This window comes from Phycodurus eques, chromosome 3, assembly GCF_024500275.1.
Source record: "Phycodurus eques isolate BA_2022a chromosome 3, UOR_Pequ_1.1, whole genome shotgun sequence".
Lineage (NCBI taxonomy): Eukaryota > Metazoa > Chordata > Actinopteri > Syngnathiformes > Syngnathidae > Phycodurus > Phycodurus eques.
The window spans coordinates 23555272-23578658 of NC_084527.1; the positions used below are offsets into that span (position 1 = coordinate 23555272).

Here is a 23387-nt window from a genome sequence, read left to right on the forward strand (position 1 = left end):
ACATGAATGTTCTCCAAAAGTTCCAAGGGTAACGTTCATGTGAAGGCACCGTACATAGTTCCTGGAACTCAAGGGAGTTGCAAGGTTATCAAAAGCTGAGATCTTTTCATTCTTGGTCTAATTAAAATGGCTGATGGCAGGTTTTCTGATGGAGATTTCCATCAAACCTTTCTTCTTTATCAGCCTTGTTGATGTTGTAGGCGACAGCGCTGTGTGCGCACTAAGAATATTTTCTTTTTAACTTTTTCTGTATACATACATATTTTGGCTACGCCCAAGGAACATTCCATTAAAAGTTGACCCTCATCACATGAGCCAATTTGCATCCTCAAATTGGTCGTCATGCATTTATTGTACATGCTCTGCAAATGTGTTGACTACAACCTTTGCCTTTTTTTGTTGTAACTGTTGTTGTCAAAGTGGTGAAAATATCAATTAAAAAATGGCTGATAACCTTCCTCCAGTGGACAGTGAAGGTTACTTCAGCGCTTGTGATGTGGGGCGCAAGAAGCACTCACAATCCTCCACGCAATACACACTCACGGGAATGCTGTCTGAGAGCCTCAATTTCCTTTCTGTATTTCAATGGCAACAGGGGAGAAAGTTTACATTTTTAGGAAAAACTTCAAAGTGGAGATTAGAATTGTATGATTAAAAAAGGTGGGAACCATGTTTGTGGGGTATAGTATGCCAGAGAAAAATGCCTGTGAAAAAGGGGGAAATTATAAATTTTAATGGCTTCTCATTTATTTCTAATGGGATTATTATTATTATTATTATTACATTAACAACTAAAGGTGTGTGTTTGTGTTTATGCATGTGTGTCTCACCTGCATAGAGAGGGCTTGAACTTGAATTGTTTCCGCTTGAGACAACAGCTGAGGGTCGGCCACTTGCAGAGTGAATTCGCCAGTCCTAGAGAGGATGAAAGAAAATATGTAAATTCACCAGTCACAAAATATAATAATTCACTAGGTCAAGTGAGGAAGAAAATACATGAATTTGACAGTTTAGTGAAGAAGAAAATAAACAAATTCATTCGTTCAAATGAATACATGAATTTGACAGTTTAGTGAAGAAGAAAATAAACAAATTCATTGGTTCAAATGAGGTAGAAAATACACAAATTCACAAGTCCTAGTGATAAAGAAAGCATGAGTTGTATTGAGGAAGAAAATACATGCATTTTGCAGTCCTAATGAGGTTTCTCAAGTTGTAACTTTGCTCCTTTACCATTCAAAACAAGCTGGAATTGGCTCACCTTGCTTTGTCCTTGTGGTGTTGAAAGTGTACTCGAGCGCTTCCCAACTGTGCCCATGTGAAGGTGTCTTGGTCGCTCAGCTCTCGATCCCCCGCCTCCTCCTTGTCCTCCTGCTCCCCTCGGAAGACGACCAGACGGCCGTTGGTAGGTCGCCGAATGAGCTGGACGACGAGATCATCGAGCGTGCTGTCGGGGTCCTTCACTTGCACAAGAGTCGGGGTCAGCGGGACCGTACCACCGAGAGGAACCTGCAGGGAACCGTTGATGTGGAGGAAGGGGGGGCTGCTGTTTGCTGAAAAATAAATACCAAATGGCATTCAACATGTTTTCAACAATTTCGTGTCACATACAGTGGGTATGGAAAGTTTTCAGACCCCCTTAAATTTTCACTCTTTGTTATATTGCAGCCGTTTGTTAAAATCATTTAATCCATCCATGCATCCATTGTCCGAGAGGCATCCGAATCTACTCTTGAGATCCTCCCGGATGACCGAGCTTCTCACCCTCTCTCTAAGGGAGAGCCCGGACACCCTACGGAGGAAACTCATTTTGGCCGCTTGTATCCGGGATCTCGTTCTTTCTGTCACGACCCACAGCTCGTGACCATAGGTGAGAGTAGGAACGTAGAACAACTGGTAAATTGAGAGCTTCGCCTTTCGGATAGCTCCTTCTTTACCACAACGGACCGATACAAAGTCCGCATCACTGCAGACGCTGCATCAATCCGCCTGTCGATCTCATGTTCCATTCTTCCCTCACTCGTGAACAAGACCCCAAGATACTTGAACTCCTCCACTTGGGGCAGGATCTCATCCCCGACCTGGAGAGGGCACGCCACCCTTTTCCGACTGAAGACCATGGTCTCAGATTTGGAGGTGCTGATTCTCATCCCAGCCGCTTTACACTCGGCTGCGAACTGCTCCAGTGAGAGTTGGAGATCAAGGCTTGATGAAGCCAACAGGACCACATCATCTGCAAAAAGCAGAGATGCAATCCTCGAAGCCATCCGGAAGTCTTTCTACATGGTCTACAAGTTTGGTAACAGAACACCGCTCGGGGGGGCATTCCTCCCAATCACGTCCTTCCAGGTCTCATTGTCATTGCCCACATGAGCATTGAAGTCCCCCATCAGAACGATGGAATCCCCAGTGTGAGCGCTCTCCAACACCCCCTTCAAGGACTCCAAAAAAGGTGGGTAGTTTGAACTGCTGTTTGGTGCATAGGCACAAACAACAGTCTGGACCCGTCCCTCCCCACCCGAAGGCGGAGGGAGGCTACCCTCTCATGCACCGGGGTGAACCCCAACGTAAAAGCCCGAGCCGGGGGGCAATAAGTATACCCACAACTGCTGTGCGCCTCTCATCGTGGGCAACTCCAGCGTGGAAGAAACTCCAACCCCTCTCGAGAGGAGTCCGACTATATCTAGTTGGAACTTCTCGACCTCACACACCAGCTCGGGCTCCTTCCCTGCCACAGAGGTGACATTCCACGTCCCTAGAGCCAGCTTCTGTAGCCCGGAATCGGATCGCCAAGATCCCTGCCTTCGTCCACCGCCCAGCTCGCACTGCGCCCAACCCCTATGGCCCCTCCCACAGGTGGTGAGCCCATGGGAAGGGGTACCCACGCTACCCTTTTGGGCTGTGCCCGGCCAGGCCCCGAGTGCAGGCCCGGCACCAGGCGCTCGCCTTCCAGCTCCACCTTCAATTTATCTTCAATTAATGCTTTTTTGGGATGTTGGACGAAACCGGAGTGCCCGGAGAAAACCCACGCAGGCACGGGGAGAACATGCAAACTCCACACAGGCGAGGCTGGATTTGAACACGGGTCCTCAAAACTGTGAGGAGGATGTGTTAACCAGTCGGGTATCATACCCATGACAGATTTGTCTACTGAATTTCATGTGGCCAACTGAAATGGAAAGAGGAATGTCACCTCTGTGGTAGGGAAAGCGTGTCCCCCTCCCTCAGCCCCTGCCTGGTTTGTGTGTCCCGACGATCCTAGGAGCTAAGTTTTGAGCTAAGTTGTCTGGGGCTTTACGTCCCTGTTAGGGTCACCCATGGCGCCAAGCAGTTGTGGACGTACTTATTGCCCTCTGAGTCGGTGCCTGTATGTTAGGGTTTACGCCAGTGGACGAGATGGTAGTCTCCCTCCGCCTTCGGGTGGGGGGGCAGGTCCTGACTGTTGTTCGTGCCTATGCAACAAACAGCAGTTCAGAGTACCCACCCTTTTTTGGAGTCCTTGGAGGGGTTTCAACCTATATTTAATTGAATATACGTATAATGTGTTACAGCCATAAAATTCTAAGTTAATGATTATTTGCTCAAAAAAATTAAGTTTATCAGTTTGAACATTAAATATCTTGTCTTTGTAGTGTATTCAATTAAATATAGGTTGAACATGATTTGCAAATAACTGTATTCTGTTTTTATCTATGTTTAACACAAGGTCCCAAATTCATTGGAATTAGGGTTGGATATAAATATATACATATATATACACACATATACACAGACGCACGCACGCACGCACGCGCGCACACACACACACACACACACACACACAGTATATTCAATAAAAAAATAACAAACTTATTCACTGTCATACACAAAAAGATGTCCCACCGTCTTTAAATGCCCGGCTAGCGCAGACGCTAACGCAGCAGTCCCCGTCTTCACTTTCTTCTCGTCAATGTCAGTGATGCACTTTATTTGTGCATTTTAGCACTCTCTCAGCCAATCAATACATTAGTTTTATTCTATTAAATGACGACGGCGGGAATTCATCGTGTGGCATCTTCAGCTTTGTGCTTCTAATATTTCTATTATATACTCCCGACGCACTGCCCGTCGTTAACATTTTACGAGTAAGGTGATATGCAATTTGTTTTTCTTGCTGACAGTGACGATACTTATCATTTGACGCTACACACACATATAAACACACATCGCATGCCAGAGCTCACCTGTCCATCAACCTTTTTATTTATTTTTTTATGTGACGTGTCGAGGTCGTATGGGTAATTTATGATAGTGACTTGATTAAATTTGCATACACTGCATCACGGGTAACTAATGAGTTCCCATAAAGGAAAATGATTGGGAATTCTTGACAAATTTGGGGTACTAGCAGAACAGATAAAAAAAATAAAACAAAAGTAGCATTAATATAATAATAGTAAGAGTGATGTCATTTTTGCATCAATTTTGTCTTTCATGTTGTAATGTTTTACCTTTACGGCTGAGAGAGGCCGCGGGGAGCTTCGTTTGTGGGATGATTTATGACATGTTACGCAATGTAATTCTGCCGGAAACATACAATCTTTCACCGTCTGCTCAGGAAACGGTGAAACATTGTCAACCCACGCCCTTTAAATAACACATCAGCTTAAATACACAGAAAGACTCCTGTGTATTTCTTTCTTCAAGAGAGAGACGTGTTGATGGAAATATTCTCATTTTACATGACTGAGATGTATCACTAGTGCTGTTTTTTTTTTTTAATTAAAAGATGAACTCCTTCTCAAATTCAGCCCCTGAAGCCTTTTTCACTTACGTAGCAAAATTTTATTTGGTATGCACGTCTATCATGAGGAGACCCTCAAAAAGTCTGAACAACACATGATAGAAAAGATCCATCCATCCATTTTCTGAGCCGCTTCTCCTCACTAGGGTCGCGGGCGTGCTGGAGCCTATCCCAGCTGTCATCGGGCAGGAGGCGGGGTACACCCTGAACTGGTTGCCAGCCAATCGCAGGCTAGAAAGGATTTTAGGGTAATTTTGGCCTTTTCCAGGGATCTTTCAAAGACAAACTCCTACAATAGAGTTTTTGAAAATTCAGCCCCCTGTGTGCGTTTTACTTCGTAACAAGACATTTGGTAGGCATGTCTACCATGAGTAGTCCCACGAAAAAGACTCAAGAAGCCATGGGGGAAAATAGACAGGATGTCTGCCATTTTGGTTCAAATCAGCCGTTTAACACTTCAACACTTGAAGGGTCAGTTTGTCTATTTCCAGATATCCTTCAAAGACAAACTTGCCTCTTGCTAGCATAAGCGTATTGAAGCAATAACTCATTCAAAAAAGTGTTGTTACCATGGCAGGTTCGACTTTTTTGATGAGCGTAGTAACCATGTCCACAGTCGGGGGTGCAGTATCCCTCCATGAGGTAACTCTTATGTCCACAAGCTCTGCAACGTCCGACTCCGTCGCACAGCGCGCAGTCGGTGGAGCACGCTGGAAACCAAAATATACATCAAATATATATCACTTCATAAATATGTCTTGTCCGTAATCTGAGCAGGAAAACGTCTTACGTTGGCAGGAGTGTGCGTCGGCATCAAGGAAGTAGTTCCTGCCGCATTGGAGCACGCATTGACCACGCAGGGTGGCGTAAGGGGGCTGGCATCGCAGGCACTGCCCGGGACCGCCACACTCCACGCAGGCGTCGTCGCAGCCTGCAAACCGCAAGTGTCACTCAATTGTTATCATGTGGCGGGGAAGCTCAACCAAGCTGAATTCGATCGCCTGAAAAATGATGACACTTGCAAGAATTGCAAACACATAACTAAAATCATGTAAAGACCTTCGTTCCGCCAGTTTACATATTCGTTGTATTGCGGCACAATTTTGAGGTTGATTAAAGAAAATGGGGAACATTTTTACACTCAAGTCACGAAAACAAACTTTTGTTTCACAAAGGACTTGCATTTCACGTTTTTTTTTTTGGTGATCAATTTGGAATTTGCTTCCCCCTCAAAAAACAAGAATAAACTCAAAAAACAACTGAAATCAGGATCAATACCATGCTTGCATTTAGCTTTTTCTTTGGCTTTTTTGCCATCATAAAATTTGGAAGTCGTATTTGAAACATATTTTTTTGCTAAGAATAAAGTTGTATTTTTGTAGAGGAAAAAGTAGCACTTTTACAAGAATAAAATCAGATTTTCATAAAATTAAGTCTTTTTTCAAGGAAAATGCAGTGATTTGACATGAAGTAAATGCTATTTCAAGAAAAAGTATCAATCTTATGAGAATAAAGACATTTTTTAAGAATAAAGTTGTATTTTTATTTTACCATAAAAAAAGTGTTAATGTTACAAGAACAAGGTAATTTTTTCTGAGACTTGTCTTTTACTGTGGAGAACAAAATGCTGTAATTTTCTAAAAATAAATTGTATCGTCTCAAGAAAACAGCATAAATCTTATGAGAATAAAGTTGTATTTTTCCGACAATCAATAAAAGGGTAATTCTCACAAGAAGAATAAGGTCATATTCTGCTCATAATTCACGTTTTTTGGGCTTTATTGCAATCATAAAATCTGGAAGTTGTTTTTACTATCACTTTGTTTGCTGTTTTTTACTATCACTTACTTGTTTTTTACTATCACTTTAAGAATGAACATTAAGAATGAAGTTGTATTTCTTATAAGAAAAATAGAGCAGTCTTACGAAAATAAAATCATATTTATTGCAAGAATAACTTTTTTTTCACGAGAATTAAGTTTCGTTCAGAGAAAAGAATGCAGTAATTATACAAGAGTAAAATAAAAAATTAATTAAGTAGTACTGTCCTCTTACGAGAATAATGTAGAATGTTTTTTCACTGAAAAAAAGTAAATATATTACACTTACATTTCCCTTTTTCTTTGGCTTTTGTGCAAACAAAAAAAAAATTGAATTTACTGTATATGTTCACTGAGTGAAGTCGTACTTGTAAGAAAAATGCAGCGGTCTTATGAGAACAAAATCTTACTTCTTCCAACAATGTTTTTTGTTAATGTGAATTCAGCATTCTTTCAGAGCAAGGAATGCTATTTTTAAATATAAGTAAGTAGTATATATATATTTTTTTTGACAGAAAAAGTATTAGTTTTACAAGAATAAGGTCATATTACACTTTAATTTCCCTTTTTCTTTGGCTTTGGCTATATTTGAGCCGTATTTTTACTGAGAATAAAGTCGTAAAATCAATCGCCATCTTACAAGAATAAAATTGTAATCGTAGAGAATTAAAAAAAAAATGTTTCAACACTTAAGTATTTTTTCACCCCGAAAAAGTAATTTCACGAGAATAAAATAGTATTTTTCCAAGAAAAACAGTAATCTTACGAGAATAAAGTCGAATTTTTCCCTACAATAAAGTCATCATTTTTCAGAGAATTACAATAATACAGTTTTATTGCAGCTTCCATTTTGTCTTTTTGTATGGCTTTATGCGATCATGGAATTTGAAAGTGGACCAATAAGAAAAACAACAACAACTGGAGAAATGCGTCTTTTAAAATCACATGAAACAACCAAAATCACGCATAGACCTTTGTTCCCCAGTTGACGGAAATTTCTTTTTTTCCTTTGGCTATTTTATCGTGGCGACAGTCACTTCCACTGTGAGGCACACAAAAGTACCGATGATGGATGTAAGATGGCGTTTGTGCACTTATGAACTAACCGAGGCATCTGTCTCCATCGCGGTAGGATCCCAGCGGGCACCCTTGGGCGCAGACGCCGTCTCGTAGGACGTACCCGTCCATGCACTGCAGGCAGTCGGTGCGCAGGGGGCCTCGGCAGGCGTTGCAGCTCCAGTCGCACTCTGCATAATCAAGATTGGGTCAGGTACAATGGGAAACCAATTACCAATATTTTTGCCAGTAGTACTTGATTTAAAAAATATTTATATTAAATCATTTAAAAAATATATACTGAAAGATGGTTTACAATTGCAGATATTATTCATTCACTCCACAGTCCCACCCTGATGGTGGTAAGCTACTTGTGTAGCCACATCTGACGGAAGCATGGCTACCATCCAACCACATTTATTCATGGGCAAAGTGGGTAACAACACAACAACAACATGCAATAACTGTATTATGGTCAATTTTGGCAATTTCCTTGGGAAGCCCATGCAGGATTTTCTGGGAAATGTTGGGCATTTGTCATTGTTACCTGTGCAGATGTGCGTGGTGGCGTTGAGGTAGTACTGCTGGGCGCAGCTTTCGTACTGGCACTCGCCAAACAGAAGCACCTTGGTGGGGTCGCGGCAGGAAGTGCAGGTTCCCGCCCCGTTGCATGTCAGACACTGGTGCGCGCAGGCTGCGTACAACGACAACAGCACATTCAATACGCAAAAAAAAAAAAGAAGTCTTAGAATAAAAAATAAGACCAAAAGTTGTAATCTTCCAAGAATAAATAAATGTAATAAATATAAATGTACAGCATTTTGTCCAAGAATAAATTTTATTTTTTTTCGAAAAAAGTCATTCGACGACAATAAAATTATTTTTTTTCTAAAATAAAATAATATTCTTTTGGAAAAAATGTAATCTTTGTTGAAAAAATAACAACAAATTAAAATTCACAAAATCAAGACAGTAAAGGCTTTTTTAATGTTAATCTTACAAAAATGAATTCAGATTTGTTCACAGAATAAACCTTAGTAATCATGTGAGACCAACATTGTATATGATAGAGAAAAACTTGTAATCTTACGAGAATAAAGTTGGATTTGTTTTACAAGAAAAAAACACAATCTCACAAGAATAAAATATGCAAATTCATTTTTTCTGAGAACATTTTTTACTGAAAAAAGTACTTCATGAAAATTAAATCATACTTTCAAGAGAATAAAATGCTATTTATTTCAGAAAAAAACGTGTGCTGAAAGAAAAATCACAAAATTAAGGATGAACTTGTTGACATTAATGTAACAAAAATAAAACAATTTTTAGAGAGTAAAGTTATATCTTTTGAAAACTAAAGTAATTTTATGAGAATAAAATAGTACATTTTAGATCAAAACCAGTAATCTTCCACGGATAAAACCTTTTTTAAGAAAAAAAAGGTAACATTTGTGGCTGGGAAACAGTTGCATTTCTTTTCAAAGTGGCAACATTATGAGAATGAGAAGTTATTTTTTCCAACAAAGTCATATCTTTGAGGAAAAAAACGTTGTTGTTTTTTTAAAGAAAAACTAATTTCATGAGAATAAAATAAAATGTTGTGAGACAAACAAAAGAGATTTTTGTCACATGTAGGAGACAGGCTAGGACTTGCCAGAAATTCCAGCGTCTGAATACGCTAGTTTTCACGCTAGTTTTATATTACATGCACAAAAGGGAGTGTATGGTGGTGGCCCTACAGGTAGAAAAGGGCACAAACTGTTCTAATTACGGAGATGAAAGTTAAAAGTTAAAATTCCAAAGACAAAGGTTGTTTGGACTCACCTTCGCAGACCCTGTGGCCGTTGTCGTAGTAACCCAGTGGGCACCGGGGGGCACAGACCCTGGAAGGCAGCAGAACGCTGGGGGCGTGACAGGAAGTACAAGCAAGAGGCCCCGCCCCACTGCAGGCCTCGCATGACAGGTGACATCCTGCGGAAAATTTGTATTGTTAACCCTGGAAGAAAGGTTACATTTATCCTATTTGAGAAATATGTTTTTGTTTTGTTTTACTAATATTTCTTTATTTAAAAAATAATGGGAATAAAATTGTACTTTTTCCAAGAACAAAGTTGTACTATTTTCAAGGAAAAAATACTATCTTTCAAGAAGGCATTTTTTTTTTCTTCTGACAATTAAGCAGTGTTTAAATGAACTTAAAATTGTATCTTTAGATTTATAATTATATATTCATTTTTATTTTCAAGAAAAAAATAGTAATTTGATCTGAACATTTCTGACAATTAGGTAATTTTTCCCCCGACAATACTCACAACTTTACGAGAAAAAAAGTTGGAACTTCAGAGAAGAAAGTTGACATTTCTTATTAAATTAAACCATATTCTTTTTTAAATTAAGTCAAATTTTCCATGAAAAAAAGTAGCATCTTCTGAGAAGAAAATCCCCTTTTTAAGACAATTACGTCCAACTTTTCCAGACGATTTAGTTAAATTTTTTGAGGAAAAAAATGTTGTCATCGTTAATTAAGTTACATTTTTCGTACTGAGGATTAAGTCACAATTTTGAGAAAAACAAATCAACATCTTCTGGAAAAAAAAGGTAACATTTCTTTCTGACAATTTAGTCACATTTATTTTTTTTAGTAGCATCTGCTGAGAAAAAAGTCCTATTCTTCCTCATAATGAAGGCGTATTTTTTTTCCGACACTTAGTTATAATTTTACTAGAAAACTATGTAGTATCTTCCGAGAAGAAAGTTGTATTTTGTATTTTTTCCGACAAGTCACAATCTTTCAAGAAATAAAGTAACATCTTCCGAAAAGAAATTGATAACTAATCATGACAAATATGTCGGATTTTTTTCGACAATGAAGTCGTATCTTTTTGAGAGAAAAAGGGTAATTTTAAGAGAATAAAACCATTTGTTCAGAGAAAAAAAGAGCACGTTGGTGAGAATAACGTATTTTTTTCGAGAAAAATGCCAACTGCGGCTCAGTAGGTAGAGCAGGTCGTCCGGTCACCGGTTCGAATCCCAGCTATGACTGTCCGCATGTCGAAGTGTCCTTGGGCACGAGACTGAACTCTAATTTGCTCCCAATGGGCCTGGCAGCGCCTTGCATGGCAGCAGCCACCCATTGGTGTATGAATGTGTGTGTGAATGGGTGAATGGGAGGCTTTGTAAAGCGCTTTGGGCACTGAGATGGTGCCGATAAAGCGCTATATGTAAGTGCAGTTCATTTACCATTTACGAAATCTCATGTTTCCACCGATAATGTGTAGTATTTTGACGAGGACAAAATCATACTTTTCCCAAAACCAACATTCATTCATTCATTACCACTAAAATTTCAAACATTAGAAACAAAAATGTGACAAGTAACATTGTTTGGACTGTTAGCTTAAGCAGCATAGAAAATCAATAGAAAACAACAAAAATAATGTGTCATTACGCATGCAAGCTCCGTGCCAGCCGTAGTGGTCGCGAGGACAGCTGGAGACGCAGTGGTCGCCGAGCAACAAGGCGCCAGCGCCGGGTCCTTTGCACCACAGGCAAATGCTGCCGACGCCTGTTTGGACGTCCGCCGTGCACCGCTGGCAATCACGGCTGCACTCTGACAACAAATCACATCAGTCAAGTTTATCAAACTATCATCAGTAGTCATTACCTCATTTTGACTACAAATGTGAATTTAAAAAATAATCAGAATTTTTTTGTCTTTTCAATGAAAACATTGTACACAACACATTGTATTTTTTTTTTCAGATGATAAAATCTGTTTTTTTCAAGAAAACAAATCGTAACCTTACTAGAGTGGTTGCAATTTTCCAAGAAAAAAAAATGAGAATGTTCGGAGAATTAAATTTTTTTCTTTTTTTTTCTTTTCCGAAAAACAGTAAATTGACATGAATAAATAATTATGTTTTCCTTTTCTTTTCAGGAATAGTAATTTTGTGAGAAAAAATAAGTAAGAAGTAAGTAAGTAAAAAGTAGTAGCAAAAAATGAGTAATCTAATAAGAATAAAATATATTGTTTTCCATTTAGGAATGTGTATTTTTTCAGACTTGATCATAATAGAAGATAATGACGTGTGTGCGCGTCTGTGCGTACATGCCGCTGGAGTGTGAAGGTGGAAGCGGTGGAGAAATACTCACTCCTGTACCTTGATGAGCCCTCCAGGAATCTTTTATGAACTAACACTTTGGTTGGACTTGAACCTGGGCCAGATTTCCTGACGCGTGCGGGCAAGTGTGCATCCATAAATCTGCGCAGGTGCATCGCGTAATCAAGCAAGAACAGCGGCGTCATCGCAAAGTGTTATAAAAAGTCTGCGCGGTGATGGGGCGGTAAACCCCCCACCCCGATTCTTGACAGATTGTTTTCAACCTTCAGCTAGCTGTCCTGATAGTTAAACAGTAATTTCTTCACCCAGCAAGCACAAAAACAACAACAGCGGCAGGCACAAACACGACATTTTCAGTTTAACTTGAACACATGATTGTTTTCTGAAGTGGTAAAAGTACTGAGCAGAAGTTCCCGCGTTATCGGCCAGGTCGATATTTGCCATTTTGACACATATCAACTACGGCCTTTTGTTTTTGTTTTGTTTTTTAATCCGACGGCCGATTTTTTTTTGTTTGAATTTAAAGCAAAGATTAGTGAAAGATTAACATTTTACGTCTATTTAAATTTTGGAAAATTGTATCTATAGTAGAAAACCTTGGGGATCTATTTATTTGTTGACATTTTCATTTAACTTTGTAAGACACGCTGCTGAGCCTGGGCGCTCCTGGCACTTTTAGGATATTCAAACAAAGATGTTGATTGTCTAAGATGAAAACAAACTTTTAACATGTTGCAAATCTGAAAAGTTGTTTGATAAACATATGTTTAAAGGCATTTAAATGAAGTGTTGGGAGTTTGTATTATTCAAAATATTGACGTCAATATTTTCCCGTCAACAGCAAATGAATATCAGCTCCAAATATCAGTTATTGACCCAATAATCCGTATCGTATCTCCAAAAAAAACCATCAGTCTATCTCGAATTTAAATCTCAAATCATCTTTCCCCAGTAAAATGAATGAAAATGCCATTAATCCATTTCAGCCTTTGCAATAAAATTTCAATGCTATATCATATTGTATAAAAATATACAATAATTATAACATAATTAAATAGAATGCAAAGAATTCAACATATTTTACTTCATTTCAATGGACAATGTGCTGCTTCTACTGGTGTGTGCGCTTTGGCCACCTGCGGGGCAATATTAGGGATGGGCGAGTACGAATATACCAGGTATCGTATCGGGCTGATGCCGTCCTTAATTCAAGATCAAGTTTCAAAATCTGACATTGAGTAAGTCCTCCTGGCCAGTAGTTGGTGCTACACTGCAGTGGTTTGATGCATCAGCGAATTACCCTGTGCTTCAGAAAGAAAGAAAAGTATTTGTTCAAGAATCTGTTGCTTCAAGGGTTGTAACGCCCCCACATAGATGCTCATTTGTTCGCATTCTATGCCATTTTCCATTATGTGTCAGCATTAGCATTAAGATAGCGACTTTAAGACAAACATATGCAGGTGTTTGGACTTAGTCGCCAATCATCCTGGGATATATTGTAGGAAACAATTTTCTTACTGAGGCACTGGGCCGTGGAGGTATGGAGGAAGCGTCCCTCCTGGCAGCCAGTCTGGCAGTGGCCGGCATTCAGGTCCGCCAGCGGGGGGCACGAGGTGCAGTCGGCCTGGGAGGCGCCCGAGCACGTCTGGCAGGACGGGTGGCAGGCTGGCGGGGTTTAGGACCCAGGGGAAGAAAAACAATGGGGAAAAAAAATCAGGTAAAACATCAAACCGTAATTTTAAACCCTAATGTTAGCCTAACACCCTAATTTGAATCCCAACCTTAATCCTGTCATCAAACTCTAGTTTGTAACCCTTACCTTTGTTTAAAACCCTACCCCAGGCTTGAAACCCTACTTTGAAACCTAAACCCAAGCTTGATAAACCTATTGGAAACATTCACTTTAAACCCTAATTTGAAAAAACAAAGTTCAAACGCTAACCGTCTGAGACCCATTCTTGAAAAAAATTATCTGAAACCCAAATATGAACACTAAACCTGGCTTCAAACCCTAATTTAAAACCCTTAGTCGTAACGCACTAATTTGAAAACCGAACCCTGTCTTGAAGCCGTAATTTAAAACCCTCTCCTTGGCTTCAAACCCTTATGTGACAGCCAAACCCTTGTTTGAAATCCTAATTAGAAACCTAAACCAATGCTTGAAACATCACTTTAATTTAAAACCCTAGTTCGAAAAAACTAACTTCAAACCATAATTGCATTCAGTCATAGATTTGAAACCCTAAACCATATGCTTTAAAACATAATTTGAAACCCTAATGCTTGTTTGAAACCCGATCCTTACCTTCAAACGCCAATATGAAACCCTATTCCTGATTTCAAATCCTAATCTGAAATCCTAACCTAGGTTTGACACATAATTTGAATTTTAAATCTATTTTGACAATATCTTGAAAATCTAATTTGAAAGCATAGCCTTGGCTTCAAACTGTAATTTGAAACCTTAAGAATGTCTTCACATCCTAATTTAAAATCCTAACCCAGTTTTGAAACCCTAATTTCAAGATTGAATGCTGGTTTGTAATCCTTAAAATTCAAATCCAGTCTTGAAACCAGGATTTAAAACCTTCCAGTCTTGAATCCCTAATTTGAAACCCCTACATTTGCTTCAACCCTAATTTTAAATCCAAACCCTTGTTTGAAACCAATCTAAAACCAAAACCCATGCTGTAAACCCCAATTTGAAACCTTAATTTTAAAGCCTAATTTGAAAAAGCATGCAGTACTTCAAACCCCAACTGTCTTTGGACACACAATTTAAATTCTAACCCAGGCTTTAAACCCTAATTTGAAACCCTAACCATTGCTTGAAACTCTATCCTTGGCTTCGAAGCTATTTTGAAACCCTTACCCTGGCTTGAATACCAAATCTGAAACTGTATCCAAGGCTTCAAACCCTAATTTGCAGACCGTAACCCTTGTATGAAAACCTAATCTGAAACCCTAAATTTTGCTTCAAACACTAATTTGAAACCCTAATTTAGGCTTGCAACCCTACCTTAAAACCAAAACACTGCCTTGAAACCTTCAATTGAAACCCTTACCTATGTTTAGCACCACAACCCTGTCTTGAAACCATAATTCCAAACACTTAATCCGAAATTTAAACCATTGTTTGAAACCGTAACTAACCCAGGAAAAAAAGACCCAATCCAGGCATTGTGAAACAATTAATTCTGTGTTTGAAACATCAGTAATTCTTCATAAGAAATAATAAGAATTGATTTAATGCTTGCTCAGGTGAACAGGAGCAAAAGCTTGCAGTGAAATATTCCTGTGTGTCAGACATAAATACATTACGTGTGTGTGTGTGTGTGTGTGTGTGTGTGTGTATCTCCTATTGAGCGAGTCAACCACCGAAGGAGTTGATGCCAAAAAAGGCAAAGAGCAGTCATTTACTTTGCTGTCCCAGGAAACAATCTGAGTCTATTTGGTTTTTGGCCAAGGTCTGTTTGGTCTTTGGCTGGGAGTGTCAGGCTAACATTTCTCTTACAAACGACAACAACCACTTCCTTATTTATGTTGTTTTCTCACAGACTAACAATAGAAACCAAGCTTTAGTCTGAACCATGGTTTAAAACCCTAATTTGAAACGCTAATCCTGCTAAATTGAAACCTTAAATCTAACCTCGAAACCCAAATTTGAAACCACAACAATGACTTAAAAATTTAACTTGAAACACTAAGTTGAAACCCTATCAATGACTTGCAACCTTAATATGAAACCTTAATCCTGTTTTTAAACCCCAATTTTAAACCCTAAGCATTACCATTCAAAACTCAAAAGATAACTTGCAACCTCAATTGGAAACTAGGGCTACAACTAACAATTGTTTCATAATCTATCAATCTGTGAAGTTCTTTTTCTAGTAATCGATGAATCTTATTAAAAATGTTCTTTTTTAATTTCCATCCCTTCATTCAAAAACAAGACATTATTTCAAATTGATCGTGCAGAAAATGAACAAACAAATTAATGATTATTCAGTTCCTTGTTTGGTCTGTAACACATCAGAAAATAGGCAAACATTGATTATTGTTTTCCAAAGTAAAGGTCGATATTCACAAACATCTTATTTTGATTAAAAACAGACAAATCAGTCTGCTTTCATGAGTGACTACAGAAATTGGAAACTATTTACTGTTAAAATGTTGAGGTTTTGAGATATTTTTTTTTCCTTTGCGGAAGAAGCTTCACTATTTGCTTGATAAACTCCAGCAGTTCGAGGGTGCTCTGGACTGTTGGTATTCATTTTTTTATTGCTCCTTTTAATTTATTGTGGCGGCACGGTGGCCGACTGGTTAGAGCGTCAGCCTCACAGTTCTGAGGACCCGTGTTCAATCCCCCGGTCCCGCCTGTGTGGATTTTGCATGTTCTCCCCGTGCCTGCGTGGGTTTTTTCCGGGCACTCCGGTTCCCTCCCACATCCCAAAAACGTGCATGAATTGGAGACTTTAAATTGCCCGTAGGTGTGAATGTGAGTGCGAATGGTTGTTTATTTATATGTGCCCCGCGATTGGCTGGCAACCAGTTCAGGGTGGACCCCGCCTCCTGCCCGATGACAGCTGGGATAGGCTCCAGCACGCCCGCGACCCTAGTGAGGAGAAGCGGCTCAGAAAATGGATGGATGGATGTTGAGGTTCTTTATAAATGGACAATTTTAAGTTTCACACGGTCTCTAAACGATTAATCAATTAGGGATTCAGACGAGGCGGATTAATCAATTATAGTTGCCGTTTAATTTGGTCGAACCGATTCGTTGTGATTCGTCGTAATCGATGAATGATTAGACCTCTATTTGAAACATAAAATTTAAACGCAGGGTTGAAACCCAAATATGAAACCCTAAGCATAAGCATTTGAAACCCAAAAGCTAACTTGAAACTGTAATTTGAAGCCACAGCCATGACTTGAAACCTTAATTTGAAACACTAAGTCTAACACAGGCTTGATACCTTAATTTCAAACCCAATGCAAATTCATTTTTTCTGAGAATATTTTTTTTTTATATATCTGAAAGCAAGGCAAAAGCAAATGTATTTATACAGCGCATTCCATACACATGGTAACTCAATGTGCTTTACATGATTAAAAGCATTTAAAAACAAAAGAAAAATACAGCGTATAAACTTTTAAAACAAAGAGGAAAAAAATACAATTAAAGCAGCATACAGTGCAAGAAAGATCATTGAAAAGTAGAAATGCTCATGAGAAAAAAGAAGAGTTTTTAACCTGGACCATTTACGGACTGTTCCATTTAGTCCTACCCACGTTTCCAACCTGTTCAGCAGTATATTATATTATCATCTACCGTATCAAAAGCCGCACTGAGAGCCAACAAAACCAGAACTGACACCTTTCCCGTGTCAGTATTCAACCTTATATCATCTAGCACTTTGATAAGAGCCGATTCTATACTGTGATGAGGTCGGAAACCTGATTGAAATTTGTCAAACGTCCATTTAAGTTGAAGAAATTGCTGTTTTGATGAAAAATAACTTTCTCGACAATCTTGGCTATGAAAGGGAAATTTGAGATGGGTCTATAGCTTGGTAACATGGAAGCGTCCAGCGTTCTATTTTTTAGAAGAGGCTTAATGGCAGCTACTGTAAGTGCTTTAGGAAACTCGGCTGACTGGAGTGAGCAATTGATTATTCAATGCATATCAGCTAGCACAGACTTTGCAATAGTTTTGAAAAAGTCAGACGGCATTGAGTCACGACAGCTCGTTGATGGTTTCAGCTGCTGAATTGTTTTCTCTACAGTTTTTTTTGGTTAACTATCAAATTCTGACATGGTAATTCCTTTTTCCTGGGTGGCTTCAGATGTAGTATCAGTTTATCATTTTGCTGATCTATGCAGATAGTTAACCTCATGGGTTGCATTTTTTCACTAAAATAAGCAAATTCATTGCATTTATCTGCTGTGAGGCGTTCTACAGCTATCTGATTCGGAGGATTTGTGAGCGTGTCAATCAGAGCAAACAGAGTGCGAGTATTGTTGAAGTTCTTACTGTTGATTTCAGAAAAGTGTTGCTGTCTAGCCCTGACTAACTCTTGGTTAAAATTACAAAGACTTTGTCTGTCGATGTCATAGTCAATTTGGAGTTTAGTTTTTCTCCATGTACGTTCTGCTTTCCTACACTTTGATTTCGAGGTCTTTACTATCATAGTGCTCCTCCACGGTGTTCTAGGTCACCTCAAGATTGTTTTCGTTTTAATAGGAGCGACAGCATTAAATGACATTTGAGATTTTACAGGTGAATTTATCCAAATGTTTATCAACTATCTCAGCATTCACAGTTTGTGACACAGCTATGGTCTCCATAAACTTGGTGGCAGTACTCTCATTTTTGTACCTTAATAGACATAGAGGTTGTCTGAACGTTTGGGAGGATCTGTAATTCAAAGAACACAAAATGGTCGTAAATAGCCATATCCTTAATGTCAACTGTCAATTTCAAAATCCTGAGAGATAACCAGGTCTAAGATGTGGCCCTGAGTGTGGGTTGGACTCTTTATATGTTGAGACAGGTCAAATGTGTCCAGTATAGCAGAGAGTATTTTCTCTGTTATTGTCAACATGAATGTTAAACGTCTCCCGTTATGTCAAAATAGTTGTCGTCAGTACAAATAACTGACAGCAGGTCTGTTTGTATCTTGCCTATGCCTATAAATTATTAAAACAATAACCTTTGGGTCACCTTTAACTAAAAAAAAACAGAGATATTCTAAAGAGCTATAATCACGCATTATAATTTCTTTACACGGAAATAATGACTTAAAAATAGCAGCATTGCCATTGCCTTTTTTTCCTATGTGACACTTGTTCATAAAATAAAAATTTGCTGGCGTTGCCTCATTTAAAATGGTATTACAGCGACTTTCTGTTAACCACGTTTCATTTAGTAGCAAAAAGTCTAGATCATAATGTAATGATGTCATTAATCAACATTGATTTTGTACCAAGTGACCTGATATTGAATAGAGCTAGTCTCGCAGAGATAACTGGATACAATAGTTTGATAGGTTCACATTTTATCCTCACTAAGCTTGTAGTTCTACTATCTTTGTGCCATATTTCATTGCCTAACTTTCTGTCTTTCCCTTGTAATTACAGGGATGAAAAATGTCTGATCTCCATAGGAGTGTGATTTACTCTAGAGTAGAAGGTTGTTTGTATCTGATTTGCAGCCGCGACCCCGCACATATCAGTCAGATTTGGAGATAAGATTCTTCATGGGCGGAGGAGGGACTCTTCGCATCTTAGTAGACGTCGGTTATCTTAGAGGGGTTGGGAGGAAGATATTGGGATGGTGTGTCTTGGGTTCCAACATCCTGTCCGTCACATCTAATAGAGCATTTAGACTAGATGATAGTGAGTATTGTGTTGGGATTTGCTCCAATGGAGTGGGGAGGGGTGTCGGAGAGTCCAAGTGCTGCATCATCTCATTCCTCATTCCTTTGATTGTTTGGGTGACGCTGGTGACTCCATCTGCGCCTCGTGTGAAACCCTAATTTAAAATCCTAACTCTGTTTTAAAACCCTTTTTGAAACAGTAATTCTAACTTAAAACACTAATTTCAAGCCACAACTTTACTTGAAACCCTAACATGGAAACCCTAACATGAAAGCCCCCAAAAATTGGAAACATTACCCTAACTTGTGTGCTTGTTTAAACCAACCTTAATTTAAACCCTAACCTTGTCTTGAAATGCTACCTCGTTTGAAACTCAAAAGCTATCTTAAACCCTGAATGTGAAACCCAAGTCTTGTCTTGAAACCCTATACCTAGTTTGCAACCCAACCCTGGCTAGTAACCTTAATAATTTGATGCCATAACCCTAATTTAAACCCTAACCGTGTCTTGACAGCCTGATTTAAAACCATAACTCAGGCTTGAAATTGTCATTTGAAAGACTAATTACCTTGACAATGGCCATCCTCTACAAAGAATCCTTGTGGGCATGTGTGCATACATCGTCCCTCGTGGAGGCTGGACAGCGAAGGACAGGACATACAGTTCTCCACAGAAGGTCCTGTGCACCTCCAGCAGGATGTGTGACATTCTGGAAGAAAAAAAAACGTTTTTTTCATTTAAAAAAATTCATAGACAATGTACTATTCAAGGAACTTAAAGCCTGTTTTTGTACACGTTAGTCTTCAGTGAACCAATTATTTTTTCAACATCAAAGACATCCATCCATCCATCCATCCATCCATCCTCTGAGCCACCTATCCTCACTAGGCTTGCGTGTGAGCTGGCACCTACCTCAGCTGACTTTGGGAGAGAGGCGGGTACACCCTGAATTGGTTGCCAGCCAATCGCAAGGCACATATAGATAGGGTTGTTTTTGGTTATTGATTAACCATTCACACACACATTAACGCCGAGGGACAATTTAGTCTTCAATTAACCTCCGAGCATGTTTTTGGAATGTGGGAGGAAACCGGACTACGTGGAGAAAACCCACGCAGGCACGGGGGAGAAGATGCAAACTCCACACAGGGAGGCCGGATTTGAACCCGGAACTGTGAGACAGCTGTGCTAACCAGTCGTTCACCGTGTCGCACGCATCAAAGACAATGTATTCAATTAACCCAACATACATCAAAGACAATTTAGTCATCAATCAATCTACCATACATTTTTGAAATCATCATAAATTTAGTCTTCAACAAACTTAACGTTTTTAGCATTTTTGTGTAAACATCATAGACAATGTAATCGACAATTATCCTAACTTCCATTTTGTAAATTTGGAGTCACCAATTAACCTAATCCAGATTTGTAAACATCAAAGACATATGCCGTCTTATTGGAAACATCAAGTCTTCAGTTATTATGTACGTTTTGTAAATATCAAAGACAATTCAGTTTTCAGTGAATCCAATGTTCATTAACTTCATTTTTATAAACAAAGACAATTTAGTCTTCAATGAACCTAACGTACATTTTTGCAAACATCAAAGACAGAAAACAGTCTTTTCAACAAACCTAACATACATTTGAATGTAGGATCAAAGATAATTTAACTGATAATTAACCTGACATCCATTCTTTACACTTCAAAGACAATTTAGTGGCCAATTAAGCTAACGGACATTTTTGTGAACATCAAAGACTCTTCAAATAACCTACATGTACATTTTGTAAACACAAAAGGCGAGTTAGTCCTCAATTAACATGACAAACATGAAAAACGACCTTAATCGTTTTTTATGAACATTAAAGACAATTTAAGAGTCGCCAATTAACTGTAAAATTTTTTAAACAAACACTATTTCAAGTCTTACAATAACATGACAGTCATTTTTGTAAACAAAAACAATTTAGTCTTCAGTGAATCTAATATAAATTGAAATTGAAATTGAAGACAAGTTAGCGTTCATGGAACTGAAGATACATTTTTGAAATGTCAAAGACACGTTAGTATTTAATAAGACTGACGCTGACTTTTATACTCATCAAAAATCATTTGGTTGCAATTACCCTAATGTACATTTTTGAAAACATAAAAAGTCTTCAGTGAACTCAATGTGTTTTGTAAAAATCAGATACTTTAGTTTTCAATTGTTCACTTCAAATAGCATTTAGTTGTCAACTACCCTACTATACAATTTGTAAACACCAAGACAAGACAATTAACCCGCATAAAAGCTCACTGATTCTTTTTTTCTTTGACTGCAGCATTTAAAGGAACATTTCCAGATCCCAAACACAACCTTTTGATTCTTCACTGCGCTATCATCTACAAGTGTGGTGCATAAAGTTGGAGTGCATATTGATTATTATGAGCACTCCCTTGCTTCACGCAGTACATTATAAGGCTCACACTCTTGCACAGAATGTGCTTCATTACTCACTTTTGTGCTGATTCGGGACAAATTTTACCAGTGTATGAGGCGGATTTTGCAGCAACCATCCCAATGATGCATTAAGTTTACTATTAAGGCGGGCAGCCTTGATTTATACTTTTTATGCTGGGACTGAAGCCAAACAAGCGCTTACACATTTACACACAAAAAATGCATGCATTTTCAAAAAACATCAAAGACAAGTAACTCAAAGAAGCCAATTGAGTTTTCAGTGAACCTATCATTCCTTCATTCTGGGTCAATAAAATAAATGTTTTTGTAAATAAAGATCATTTGGAATCTTCAGTGAAACTAACCTACATTTTTGTAAATGTCAAATCCAAGTCTTCAAAGAAGCCCACATGTTTTTGCCAAACATCAAAGACAATGTGTGCATGTGTGTGTGTGTGCGCGCGCGTGGGGTTTAAATGTTGCTGTCTGAGAGTCTGGTGAAGAAGAAGCAACGAGAAAACACACACACACACACACACACACACACACACACACACACACACACACACACACACAGCCCTACTTCAATATCGACAACTCTATAAAAGACAACCGAATTCATAAAGACATTATTAATAAACAAAGAAATCTTTAGTCTATTAAACTAAGGTAATGTTTTTGTAAACAAAATGTTTTTTAAATGAGTTTTCAACAAGCCTAACATACATGTGTTTCAAAAAAGATCAAAGAGCCCAACATGTTTTTTAAACAACAAATACATTTTTTGTCTTTGGCAAACTTTAGGTATGGTTTTTTTGGAGACTTCAAAAACTATTTTGATAATCCAATGGACGTAAATGGACGTTTTGTAAACATCAATGGCATTTTAGTATTCTGTGAACCTGACATATGTTTTTAGTAACATCAAAGACAATAGAGAATCTTTAGTGAGCTTGAGCCAAACATACGTTCAACCACCAACACTAATTAAGAACATTTATTGAGCATCATGTGTTTTCATAAAGATCAAAGATTATTTTGTCTTCAATAAGCCTAAAATATGCGTTTTCAGGGGGTGGCGGGGGGGGGGGGGGGATAACGACAATAACGAATAACGACAATTTAGAATATTGAATGAGCCTCACGTTTTTGTAACAATCAAAGGCAATTTACTCCGTGACCTAATCTACGTTTTCATAAACATTAAAGACGATTTAATCTTTGCGGCTACATGGAGTATGTACCTAACATAAATTTTTTTCGTATACATCAAAGGCTATTTAGACTTGAACGAAGCTAACATCTCATTGTAAACGTCAAAGGCAATGGCGAACCAAACAAAGGTATTTTCGTAAACATCAATGCCAATTTAAAACCTTTAATGACAATGATCTTGTTTTCATTCACATCAAAGGTGATTTGGTCTTGAATGAGCCTAACGTACGTTTTTGTAAACATTAAAGAATTACTCTACAATAAGCCTAATACGTGTTTTTGTAAAGATCAAGGGCAATTTAGTGTTCAATGAACCTAACGTGCGTGTTTTTGATTTTCCATAAAACTGATTTTGTTTAACTTGAGAGCACTTTTACACACATTTAATTAACATGATTCCCATAACTACTTTTTTCTCATTATCTTTGTTCCCATCAATTATTAATGAGCGAGCACATCTGAAGGCCGTCATTTGGGCTGAATAGCCTCCACTGATCATATTGAAATTACTTTTTATGTTCTTGCACAAAAAAAAACAACACCAGCAATTCAAGTTGAGGCC

The 23387-nt window shown here is 38.4% G+C and overlaps 1 protein-coding gene across 1 annotated transcript in view; it reads right to left on the minus strand.

Annotated features, from left to right (window-relative positions):
* fras1 (Fraser extracellular matrix complex subunit 1) overlaps positions 1-23387 on the minus strand; it is a 229904-nt gene that overhangs the window by 86270 nt on the left and 120247 nt on the right. Inside the window, 10 exon segments of the mRNA XM_061672741.1 lie at positions 831-915; positions 1262-1553; positions 5353-5493; positions 5574-5714; positions 7710-7850; positions 8207-8353; positions 9484-9630; positions 11108-11269; positions 13299-13445; positions 19729-19869. Of these exon segments, the coding sequence (XP_061528725.1) occupies positions 831-915; positions 1262-1553; positions 5353-5493; positions 5574-5714; positions 7710-7850; positions 8207-8353; positions 9484-9630; positions 11108-11269; positions 13299-13445; positions 19729-19869 (1544 nt within the window).